Genomic DNA, 13,242 nt, shown 5'->3' on the forward strand with positions numbered 1-13,242 from the left:
GCCTCGCTATCGCGATCGGGAATCGCGTCGCTTGCCGTTAAAATTGCCTTTAGTAGACGTTTCCCCCTATTTTACTTTGTTCAAGAACTACCGTGAATCGATCACTAGTTTAGCACATGGCGGCGTGTGGTGGCTCCCATACGAGAGGTCAGTCGGGCCGCCATGTTCGCTGCCATAAGTAACATTAACCGAAATGGCGATCGCGCGATGATCGGAAGTCGCGTCGCTCTCTCCGCTCTCGTATCGCGTGTTTAACCCTACTGGAGACGACCGTAGTCCGACGTCATGGTTTGCAGACTTTATCGCAAGATGGCAGTACTAGCAACTATGGTGCCGTCTTCGTGAGAGCATTAAAAAAGTATGGTAACTTAAAAAGTTTGATAACTTTTTTATTTTTCGTCTCCGGTTCAAAAATAGGGTACCGTTGAACTCGTCTCGATCCCCTGAGTTCAAATATATAATCAAGTCCTGAAATTTTATAGGTGGTAATCTATAAGTAGTAGTCAAATGAGTAGCACGAATCACAAAATTCCCATAGGATAACATGTATGAGTAGCACGAATCACAAAAATTTTAAATCCCATAGGATAACATGTATGAGTAGCACGAATCACAAAACTTTCTCGTACGATAACATGTATGAGTAGCACGAATCACAAAATTTTCCCGTACGATAACATGTATGAGTGGCACGAATCACAAAATTAGTTGATAATAATTTTTCGACGTCGATATAATTTTTAGATCGCTTACCGTTCGATAAAATTTCTGCGCGCGTTATATCACGAAGTGAGTGTGATTTGAAATAATATAACACTGGAATTATTTTGAAAGATTTTTATTTTTACAAAACGTTTACAATTTTTCTTTCAGTTTGTCTAAACAAAGACACATTTCTGACATTAAGTACAAGAATAAATTTTCGCGATTGCTAACAATGTATTCCTTGCGTAAATTTTGATATTTAATAAGATGACACCAAGAAAGTTTAGTTTGGAATTCGTTAATAAATTCTTCGTCAAGGGTTTGATAGCGAGAAACAAAAATCCAATTGAGATGGTCTTCGTATTTGACGTAAAGTCGATGTACTTAATTTTTGGTGTTTTAAAATTTTTTTAATATCAAATTTATGTACGAAGGCGATAATAAATTCTTTTGAAAGAGATTGGAATTCGGCGACTTTATTCCAATCAAGATGATTTGAAAAATTTGTAAGGAAAACGTCGTCTAATTGCTGATATTCGCAAATTAAATCCCATTTTGCATAATCAAGATGCGACGTAATAAACGTGGTAGGAAATTTGTAATTTTTCCATATGTGTTCCCAATTTAATCTATCCGCATAATCCGAAATAAACTTATGAGATAGATCGCGTCGTTTGCTGATTGTTCCCCAGTGTACGAAATTTTGAAATTGTGTTATCGTTTTCTCATCGATAGGCGATGATGAGAAAGCTTCCCAGTCGATGGGGGATGGTTCATTAACTACAAAGAAATAAATAAACATTGTTTATTTAATTACATTACTTGAGTACATTAATATAGAGTACATTAATATAGAGTACATGATTTAACCCGATTACAATCTTTGAGAAAAAACAATATCGTCACAATCTTCAAAACTTTGAGAAAAAACAATATCGGTGCATTCTCCAAAGCCTTTTTCATCTCTGTCAGTACCGTTCAATGAATTTGTTTCTAAAAACATAGGATGCAAGATTCTTTCAAAAATTAATTGTGCAATAGCTGCTCCAGGTTCAAACACAATAATTTCTGATCCGAAATTATATAACAGAACTCCGATATTTCCTCGATAGTCGGAATCGATAACTCCACCGTTTACTATAATTTTCTTCAAAGACAAAGAAGATTTTGGAGCAATGCGGCCATAACAGTTTTGTGGCATTTCAACAGCTAGATCGATAAAAACTAATTTTTGTTCATTTGGATTTATTTCAAACCCATCAGCACAGAAAATATCATATCCTGCTGCTCCGCTAGACATCCGTTTTGGAAGTTTTACATTTTTGTTTAGTTTTTTAAAATATATAATTTCTAGAAAAATAAAATATTTATTTAATATTACATTCCATACATTCGCATTTTATAAAATATTTATCGAAAACAGGTAAAGTTATCTTATCGTCTATTACAAAAAATTTACATCTATATGATTTATTATTTAACATTTTCAACGACGCCGCTTTAATACACGCCTGTTTTAAACAGGAATAAGTTTTACTACTAAAGCGGTGTATTACATAAGTATATTTTCTTTTATATATTATTAAGAACCCATATTGCGGTGATGGTAGATCTGCAAATTAAAAGTAGAAACTATAGTGACCAAACGATAACACGTCTATTCCATTATCTAAAATAAATTTTTTATCGTAAAAGGGGGAAAGGGAAATTTTATTTTGGAGATATGTTGTTACCTCATGATTTTTGCTTTTAATTCCGTATTGTCTGTGTCTTAATAGTTCTGTATTAAATAATACTTCTTTATATTTATCGTGATTAAATGTTTTTATAACAGATTTTTTAATACCTTTAGCAGTTTTTTTATTTTGTTTATCGAAAATATAAGAATACATTTTCGGTTTTAGCGAGCAAAATTCGATTATTGGTTTCGATTGAGTTTCGTCTTTAAAATAACCCAGTTTGTTTTTGTTCGTTTCGTTATATAATTTGTGAGTTTTAGGATAATTACTGAAATCAAAAATATCGGGAAATGATTTGAAATCTTCGTATACGTCGTTTGTAAAAATTTGAAGTGTCAGGGAATCTGTGTCTGTATATAATAAGCGTACGTTTTCGCCATATCTATTTTTAAATATTTTATAAAATGTTTGGTAAATATGCAATTTACTCAACTCTAATACGCAAAAACCTATATAAATTGGTTTATCCAAAATTAAATTAAGTTTTTTCAATTTAAAAATTGTGAGATTGTCATTTATAATTTGAAACTTTTCTACGGACGGCTTAGACAGATATCTACGATATTGATTTAATGTTGTAGCCGCTTTTAAATTAATACGCTTTCTTACATTTTGACAGGTTTTTCCGAAAAAACTATTATTCATTAATTTAAAAAATGATTTGTCGAAATCATTAGTTGATTCTTGTCTTTTTTTATTATTAAAATGAATATATTTTCTAAGCCATGGACTTTGACAAAACGCTAATACTCTATGAATTTTAGTTATTATCAATCCCTCTTCTAGATAAAATTTTAAATTTCTATAATGAACTACATAGTTTGTTTTATCGAAAAGAGTAGGAGTTAATTTTTTATTAGTATTGACATACTTTAAATTTAATTTTTTTAATACTGTTTTTTGATAATTAGATAATAAATCGTACGGGATCGAAATATGCTCTGGGGCAAGCGGTAAGTCATCGTGTCTATCATGAAGAGTTTCGGGATATTTTAAATCGACTTCTAAGATATATCCTATGCTACTTTTATCTGATATATTAGGTATGTCTAAAGCGTCTATTTCGTCTTCGTGTAGCCATCTAAAATTATTTACGGGTAAGTATGCGCTCATCACAAACCCGTAAAGATTATTTGCGTCTATCGACAGAATATAATTATGAGGCAGATTTTTATCGTATGTTTGCGGTATTAGCGGATTATTAGCTCGCGCAAATCTTTTCCCTGCCAAACTAATTCCTCCTCGCATGGCTTGTTCGATAAATTGATACTTTTCGATGTCAGTGAATAATTCTAATTGGATTTTTGTCATTTTTAAACCGCAATTCCATGTTAAATCAGGTGCAGTTATAAAATATACGGGATCTAAATTATAATACGTTAAACTTAATTTTCTGAAATTCTGGAATATATCCGCCAATAATATAGTATCGACATATTGGTATAATTTTAAATAGTCTTTAAAAGTTTTACAGTTAAATTTTTCCCAAACTAATTGGGCGTGATCGTAATCTTCGTCGCTAATATTTTCTTGCGATAACTCGTTATAAAAACATTTTTTAGGAGGCAATTGTTTTTCGTCTAATATTCGCTTATTTTTAAAATAGGAATATGGAAAAATTCCCTTTCTTAATAATAATTCTCTATATGTACAGCGACGAAAAAAACGATTAAAAATTGGGAAATTATAATTCGCATTTTTTAAGTTCTCGGTTAAAACGGCGAGGCTAGAATTTAAAAACTGGAAACTGTCAATGAATTTATAATAATCTAATGAAAATGTTGTAAATTTTTCGGAATTTATGGGGATAATTTTAATTTTCGAAAATAATTTGGAAGGAATATTTTTAAAAATTAAATGCGAATCATAACCCGAAAAATTATGAAGTATAATCGGGATAAATGTTTTTAATCGATAATTCAAATTGCATCGATTGTGGGCGTATCCGCGGATATCACCTGTCTGGTGATTGTGATCCAATACGCGCAGATCATCATCATTAAATTTTTCCTTACAAATATGGCATATATCTTTCGAAATATTAGAAATACTATTTAAATTAATTTCGACGTTGCGATTTATTATATCTAATAAATTACTTAGCTGGTTTTGGATATCGATTAGAAAATTATTAACGGCGTTATCACCCAAATAAAAATTGCTATATATTATCTTATCTTCGTTTTCGATAATTATAATAGAATAACATATAGGTTTATGAATTTGGATATTTTTAGTAAAACTAACACTCGGATCTATTTCATCGGAAGAAACCTCTTCCAAAATTGACTCAAAGTCGCAATAACACGCTACGGGAAAGAATAATTCCTTTTCTATCGCCCGGAATTTTACAATCGCATTCTCACCTTTTGGGGTTGATACTTTTTGATATTTATGATTAGAACAAAATTTAACGTGATCATTTAAAGTACACTCTCTTTCGAATCCGTTTAGACATTTTTTACAGTATTTTCTAGGTAAAAATTTATCGGACATTAATCTATTGAAGTTCCTAATCAAGAAATAGTGCGACTTATATAGCAATAAATTTATCTCTTTTTCAAATTGAAATTTGCTTATATAGATAGGATAAATTAATTTCTTTTCGTAGCCATAAACATTAATAGTCAGACAATTATTTTTTTCAAATATAGGAATATTTTTCACGATTACAGGAAATTTTAAACGATTTGTATTTAAATATTTTAAATATTTTCTATATAAATATACAGAATTTCTGTTTCTACCGGTTGCGGGATACAAATGTGCAATTATACAATATAGAAAACATTGATTGTCCGAACATTTTATATTTAATACACAACGCTTATTAACTAAAGATTTAGGAAGAATAATATTTCCGCAGCCGCCGCTTTCATTTTTATATATGCCAATATTAATATCTATGAATATAATTTCATTTAGTATCCATCCCGATCCATACTTAATAAATTCGTCGATATAATTTAGAATCGTATCGAAAGCATTAGTTAATTTATCGTTAATCATATACGAGGATAAAATATGCTCAACACGGCTGGAAAAATATACATCTTGATATTCTGCAATATCATCTTCTAAATATTTTAAAAATTTAGTTTTTAAATTTATCAAAAATTTTCTTCTACACACAAAATTATCGCTAGCTAAAATATTATAAACAGTCGGCGTTATTTTTTCAAAAAAGACTGCGGGATCAACATTTTCTGCAATAAACGCTCTGTATGTTTTCGCATATCCTCTAAAAGCTTTCTTTCTTAATATAAAATTAAACATTTTCGTCTAAATGTTCGCCCATTGCATCGAAAGCCTTCTTATATAATTTAAAATCCTTAACATTAATATTGTATTTGTTAGACGGATAGTTTCCTTTCGTTCTTGTCAGAGAAACATATGCAGTAGACTGAAATTCTGTAACCTCCATTACTTGATTTTCACATATTTTAATTTTAAATGGCCGAATTTTCAAAGTTTTACTATTATGCACGCTTAGATCTAAGTCAAATTTTTGCTTTTTCGACTCCTGTTCTTCGGTAATTTTAGGTTTCGGACCCCTCTTTTTACCGACGCTCTGTTTCACGGTAAAATCAAATTCATTTTCTAAATTTAAAATTACATACTATTTAATAAAAATATTTTTAAAATAATAAAAAATAATAAATTCTTACCAGCATCTGACGACATGTTTTCTTAGTTGTATTGGAGATACTTGTAGTAGACAAGATGTGTCGGACAGTCTCTTGGTCCTAGTATATATAGCAGTTAATCTAACCGGATTGTACCGGTTAGAACTGGAAAGTCGACTGCTGTCTATCAGGAAACTGTGTCGCAGAACTAATTTCGTAAGGCTTTTGTCCTAAAAAAAATCTAATTTAGTAAACCCTTTAGCCCCGGAAAAAGCGAAACTGTGTCGACAAACTAATTTCGTAAGGCTTTTGGCGAATTTTTGTCCTAGAAAAATTTATTTTTGATCGGGAAAAGTGTCGCCGAACTAATTTCGTAATTTATTTTTGACTAGGAAAGGCTTTTGGCGAATTTTTGTCCTAGAAAAATTTATTTTTGATCGGGAAAAGTGTTGCCAGAACTAATTTCGTAAGGCTTTTGGCGAATTTTTGTCCTAGAAAAATCTAATTTCTGACGCGGAAAAAGTGACAAACTAATTTCGTAATTTATTTTTGACCGGGAAACTGCGTCGTGTTAGCATTTTTGATAGGAAAAATAATCTAACCGGGTCATTCATAACCCCTTCAACAAATTTCTGCGACTTAACTGTGTTGTGTTAGCACAGGTTATAACCCTTTAATTTATTTTTGAGCGGGAAACTGCGTCGTGTCGACAGCGAAAATAATCTAACTGTGCCATTCATAACCCCTTCAGCAACCCGTCGACACAGATTATAAACCTCTAATTTATTTTCGACGTCTCTAGAAAGTTTAAGAGAAAGTTTAAGGAAAACGATCTCGGTTGCTAGAAAGTTTTTTATACCCTCGAATTTTGTATAAATACCGCTCGGAACCCAGAAGTTTCCATCAAACTTAAAGCATCTTAGCTAGAAGATGGCTTGTAAGTATATTTTTTTATATATCTACATTTAATTAATATATATTTTTTAAAAAAAGAAATATTTTAGATAATGTAAATTCTGCTATACCTGCAGTCCGCGATGGATCTTGCGATTTTAAATGTGAGTACTAAAATAAAAACAAGGTTTTCTTTATTCTTTATATAATATATATTTATATAAATTAGATTACGACTGGATAGATTCACATCCTGCGTGGATGACTATGCATCCACACCGTTTCTATACGAGGGAGGAGGAGAAATGTAATATAGGAGTAATTATAGATTTTGAGGTATTTACAATCAAGGATATGGGTCTTGCGTTCGATACATTATGTCGTCAGGTTGGGTATGTGGCTTGCAATTGGAACGAATTCGATATAATTAATTTTTATAATGAAAATATTATTTTCGAGTGGTTAAATTTTTCTAATCAAAAAAATGTAAGATTCGGCAACCATTTACACGGTCTTTATTTAGCATACGAAGAAGGGCCTTTTGGTGAGTGGGAGAAAAGTGAAAATGTTTGTCGAATTTTATATGATTTATTTTTAAAATATAAAATTTTTTATTATAAGGGAGGGAAAATTGAAAAAAATTTTTTAGATTTAACGAGTGAAATTTATAACGTGTATATACCATACTTCGATCTAGAAGATTTCGGCGTGCCGAAATCTTCCGACATAAGGGTTCCATGCCCAAACCACCTAAAAAAATACCCTCACAACTGCCCTCCTCCCAAAAAACGGACGAAGGAAACGGTGTGTAGTATTCACAGGATGGGTTATCCGCATGAATGTCGCCGGCCGCAGGATGGTGCCCCACTATTAAACATCTGTACGGACCATACCCGTTTTATCGCCCACTGTCCTCTGTGCGATGTTTTTTCGTATAAGACATACATGTTTAAACACAGTAAATATATTTTATTCTTATATAAAAATCGGTAAATAATATTATATTTATTTTTTAATTTCGGGTTTTTTTATTTACAGATATATGGCAATACCCCCACCTGTAATTTATTTTTGAAAAAATAAAGCAATTTTTTTACACTTTAAATGCTTTTATTATTTTTCATTGAATTACAGCATTGGTTATACGTTACAGTAAGTGAGCGCGCTAAATACAAACGGTGTTTAACAAAGTTTTGTACAAATTCGTCGTTATAGACTTTATCCGTTTTACTTAATTCGTTTAAACATTGGTTTCTATTCATTTTATATAGAAAATACAAACAAAAATAGCCGCAATTCGTCGAATATAAACTCTGATGAACGTTATTATTCCAGCAACAAGTTTTAGAATTGCGTGTTATAAAATTTATTATATTCTGTTTCGATGGCTTAATCCCATAACTATCGTAGTAAAAACAGATTTTTCCGTCAAAGAATACCGATATCCAGTGAGTTCCGGGTTTATTTCTTTCGTCTAAGTTAATTATATACGATTTATACTTAGCGATGCAAACAGGTAAATCATCCGATGCAAAAACTCCTCCAAAAGTTTCTCTTATTTTCGGATCGCTGGATGCGAGCCTCCACAGCGTGATGGTGTTCATTAGTAATCGACAAAAACAGTCCTCGAAGCATCGATTTCTAGAGTATTATTGTATTCGAGTAAACAAATAACGTTTACAGTTTCTAGTAATGCCGTTGCGAACTTAAATTCGATTGAGATGTTTCCTATTTGATTTATACTCTTATGTGATTCGGAGGCGGCTCGATCCTGTGTTAAGTCGAAACTGTAGAGAGTATATCCGTCTTTATACTCTTTGTAAGATATGTTAGTATATTTATGGTGATTAATACATCCTATATCTTCGAATAATGATATAAAATTCCTTCCATAGGCGTCTGCCTCCATAATTCGGAGAATATGGTTGAGGCGGAAACATTTGGTTGTCTTTTAATAAACATATATAATTTAAATTGTAATTTTTAAAATTGAAAGGATTATATTTTACATTTCCATTAAATGCAGTATTAGAAACTAGTCCGATAGTCATTCTGTAAGGCAGCTGGCCGATTACGGCGTTTGAGATATTAGTAGATTGTATTCCGCTACTTAGGGTAAAAACTTTTACATCCGTTCTTCGAAACGGCATTTTTATGATGCCTGTTTGCAGCGCTTTTTCTATTCCAATTTGAACAGACGAACTAACGTCTACTTTATTAATTTTTAAAGACGCGTTTTTTATAATTATTTTATAATTATTGCTGGTAGACATTAGAGCAAAATCGTCTTTAGATCTTTCTAATTTAATTCTTAAATCAACGTTATTAATTAACAATTTAGGTTGATTAGACAAATCGATATGAAGCCTTCCGATTAAATCTATTAATTTACTTTGTTTAGCAATATTAAATCTTTTAGCCAATCCTTCATTATTATCGTCTAACGAGTCCATATATTGCGCAGTATCTTTATAAAATAATGCGCTCGTTAAAAAAGTTTCCTGCGCATCTTTTGAATAAAATAATAATGCTTCTAAAATAGATCGGTAGCAGTAATTAGTCTGCGAAATTATTTGTTTATCATTTAAAAACACGCTGCATTGAGAAAATAAACTATTTAAAAAATAATTAACAGGTGCGACCTTTTCTTCGGCAGAAACGTCCGTTCCGTCGTTTTTAATAATTTTTGCTTGAACGTGGAGATAAATCGAATGCAAGTCGATATAATTTTCGCCAGAACCGGATATGTAAAATTCTATCGGGGCACGGCTATCCGATATTGTTGCTACGGGATGAACAATAACTTCTGTAGTATTGTCGATGGCCAGTTGCGTCGAAACGGTGCTAAATAAGTCGAGCTCGCTTTTGGTGCAGGGGCAGGAATTCGGGTCCATTTTTCTTATTCCGAAAATATATCGTGTACTTTCCGTCTTTTATTCTGCGTCTGCTTCAGTCTCTTCGGTCGCTTTCGTTTTATACCCGATCCGCCTTGCACTTTTTTAACTACATCATCTTTAATTTCAGAGCCAATATCCTTTAGATGCGATTTTGCCGATTCTTTAAATGATTTCCCCGCAATTACGTCCGATCCAACACCCGACGCAAAATTTAATGCTTTGCGCCCCAGATACGATCCGATTCGGCCCAGAATCGGTACTGATTTTCTAAAAAGATCGGCGAAGAATCCATACCCTCGCTGAATTTGAGGCCCCGCAAAATAACCTCGTCCCGTCAAATGTTGCCTCAAATATAAATCGGGAGTCCATAACGTACCTCCTGCTTGATTACAGTAGTAATTTATACAAGCTTTTGGATCGAGCTTCATTTTGCACTTCTTAAAGACAAACTAATGCTAGATATTAAACTAACAGGTATTTATAACTGTTTAAAAGATAAAATTAATATTGTTTTTCCTCCGAAAAAGACTATCTCTTTTCCGCTCGCAGATCTCAGTTCGATTTCGATTGTTTCGATAAAATTTTTCCTAATAGGAAAATACAAAGGTTTGGAATAAACTTTGACTATCTGATCTTCTTTCGTGCCCATAACGGGTATAACTCTTAATAACGGCGCTGTTATATCTCCTACGTGATGAGAAGAAATAATATTCGAGTAAATAAAAATTTCCGAAATTCCTGCCGACATTTCGATGGGATAGCGACTTATATATTCGCCGGGTGGAAATTTTGTAGCCGTAAATCCGAGAAAATCTTTCAATTCATCTCCAAATTCTACAGAAATATTCCACGGAACTTTTAAAATAATTTTATTATTAGGCAGCAATGCCAGTTTTATATACTTAAAAATGCTAAGAAATTTTTCGGGAGACGAGTATAATCCGATAGGAATAAAGATTTTTTCGTCTTTATAAACTTTCTTAATTACTTCTCTCTTTCTATTTTTCTCCACTAAATTAAAATATTCGTTAGAGTAGTCCTGAGTCGACAGTCGAAAATTATGAGTCGAATTACCCCTTAATACAGTATCTTCGTTAGGTAAGTTTAGCATATAAAGTAATTTCGACGAATCCTTTACGGTGATAAATAACTCGTGCTCGTCTTTTATATTTATATCCACAGTTTGATTATTTTTATCGAAAATAAATTCTGCCAAATTAGAATTTGTTAGACTAACTATGTTCGAATTTATTATATCAAACAATTCAGTTTTATCGCCTTTAATAGAAATTAATGGAATCAAATATGATTTATCCGGCAAAGGTTCGTCTTCTTCTTTCACGCTTTCTTCGATCGTCACAATATACTGATTATTATGATTAGATATATTAAACCAGTTTCTCGGAATAATAGCTTCGGCAAGACCGACGGTCCAATTTCCGTGTAAATTAATAGGAGGACTCATTTTCACTGTGAAATGCGACTGCGTATTCCCCGGAAACAGGTCCATACTTGCATTACTTATCAGCGTCACGAAAAAATCTGATTGCATCATTTTGTTACCTTTTGTAATTCTTCGGTATAAAACCTTCCTTCTAGAATCTCGTTATTCGCATCTTTTAATACGTAAGTCGGAGGATGTGATAGAAATCGGTCGTGAATAACAAATATTTCCTTCGTCCAGCCCGGCAGATATCCGCGACTAAATGTTTTACGTATTTTCGAAATTCGAACTAAATCACCAATATTAAATTTAAATTTACTTTTCCTTTTTATACCGTACAGCCTATCAAAAATCGAACCGTAATGCAAAAGACTAACTTCAGATGGAGCCATCCCGATACTTCTATGAAAACTATTATTATATCCTTTTACAATATCGTTTAATTTATCGATATATTGATAAGAATTACGATAAGTAATTAATCTATATATTTTATTTCGTAAAGTTTTATTTAATCTCTCGACCACCGAAGCCTTAGTATCCGAATGGGTCGAATAGTGATTAATTTTATATTTTTTAAACAAATTTTTTACTAATCTATTATAAAATTCGGTTCCCTTATCGGTTTGCATATTTTTAGGAACATTGCGTTTAAAAATAATTTGAAACGCTTCGGCAACAGACTTAGGTTTTTTATCCTTTATTGGCACAACGTAACAATATTTACTAAATACATCAATTACTGTTAATAAATATTTTATACCGTTATTATATCTAGAAAATTGCTTTAACACAATTAAATCGGCTTGCCATAGGTCGTTAGGATAAAAAGCTTTAGTTTTTCTTCGCGAATATTTAACCCTTACAGGTTTATGCAACGAATAAACAGGTTGAGAAGACAGCCATTTTTCGACAGTAGATCTCGGAAATTTAGAAGCTTTAACTAGTTTACTCACTCCTCCAAACGATGCCGAAGATTTGGGGTTATAATATAACCGTCTCAGTAGTTTCTCCATTCCGGACTCTTCTTCCTCTTTTTCGACGACTTTTTCCACTGGTAAAATACTCTCGGAGAAATTGTAGAAAAAATTTCTTCGGGACTTTCGACTTGTATCGGTTGATATCGCGGCTTTTCGCCGATTTCGGGTAGAGTCGACAAACTTTTATTTCCTATCCACTCTCTAGGAAAATTTAGTTTTCTTACAGCTTCCCAAAACACGTTAAAACCGATAGGCGCAATAGATGTTTTTCGATTGCGAAACAAATGAGATAACAGATCAATTATGTGGCTTCGTGGTACTGGAGTGCCGCTAACTGTTAATTCACCTTTTGTATTCCATCCGTAGTCGTTTTGTCTCAGTTTATCGATTAAATGAGGAATGTATTTTTGATATAGCTGGGGTACAGATATAGTTATTTGTTTAATAAACGCATCCTCACCGTTATCGGAGGTAGGTGGTTTTTCTTCGGGTAGCTCCGGCGGTTTTTCATCGGGCACAACGGATACTCTGACAGGCTCCTTCGGCTTATGGACGGTTCTCTGATATCTCGAAATCAACTGACTTAATAATTTAACTTTACTATCGTCGGATAAATCGGTACTCTCGAGTAATTCTTCGATATTACTTCCAATTCTTATTTCGGGTTTAATTTGATATCCTGCCAGCAACTCGGGAGGGACCAGAGCCATTTGCTTCGCCATTAGATTCTTTTTCCTATTACTTTACCGATTAATCCTCCTGCCATAGACAATAACGGCGCCAGTAGAAGAGGAAGGAATCCACCCGATTGATTAATCAAAATTTTTTTCTTGATATTTAAAGGAACACGTTTTTCACTTAATTTCCTGATTACTTTTTTATATTTTCGTAATTTATGAACGTCAGCAGGTATATTTCCTCTCAGAAAATTATCGCATATTTCGCACAAAACTTTAA

The 13,242-nt window shown here is 32.4% G+C and overlaps 1 protein-coding gene and 1 long non-coding RNA gene across 2 annotated transcripts; one reads left to right on the plus strand and one right to left on the minus strand.

Annotated features, from left to right (window-relative positions):
- The first annotated feature begins 6,993 nt into the window (after window positions 1-6,993).
- Window positions 6,994-7,245, plus strand: LOC136982112 (uncharacterized). The gene is made up of 3 exons (XR_010881850.1): window positions 6,994-7,007; window positions 7,075-7,128; window positions 7,194-7,245. It is a non-coding gene; the product is annotated as an uncharacterized lncRNA (long non-coding RNA).
- A 1,566-nt stretch (window positions 7,246-8,811) lies between these two features.
- Window positions 8,812-9,858, minus strand: LOC136982104 (uncharacterized protein F54H12.2-like). The gene has a single exon (XM_067278525.1). The coding sequence runs from the start codon at window positions 9,856-9,858 to the stop codon at window positions 8,812-8,814; it is 1,047 nt and encodes a 348-aa protein (XP_067134626.1).
- Between the last annotated feature and the right edge of the window lie 3,384 nt (window positions 9,859-13,242).

Source organism: Centruroides vittatus, unplaced genomic scaffold (assembly GCF_030686945.1).
Source record: "Centruroides vittatus isolate TY-2023 unplaced genomic scaffold, ASM3068694v2 contig_808, whole genome shotgun sequence".
In the NCBI taxonomy this organism is placed as follows: Eukaryota; Metazoa; Arthropoda; class Arachnida; order Scorpiones; family Buthidae; genus Centruroides; species Centruroides vittatus.

What these genes read in the sequence shown, in the direction of transcription:
- LOC136982104 (XM_067278525.1), bottom strand. Translation starts at nt 9,858, where the DNA reads ATGGACCCGAATTCCTGCCCCTGCACCAAAAGCGAGCTCGACTTATTT.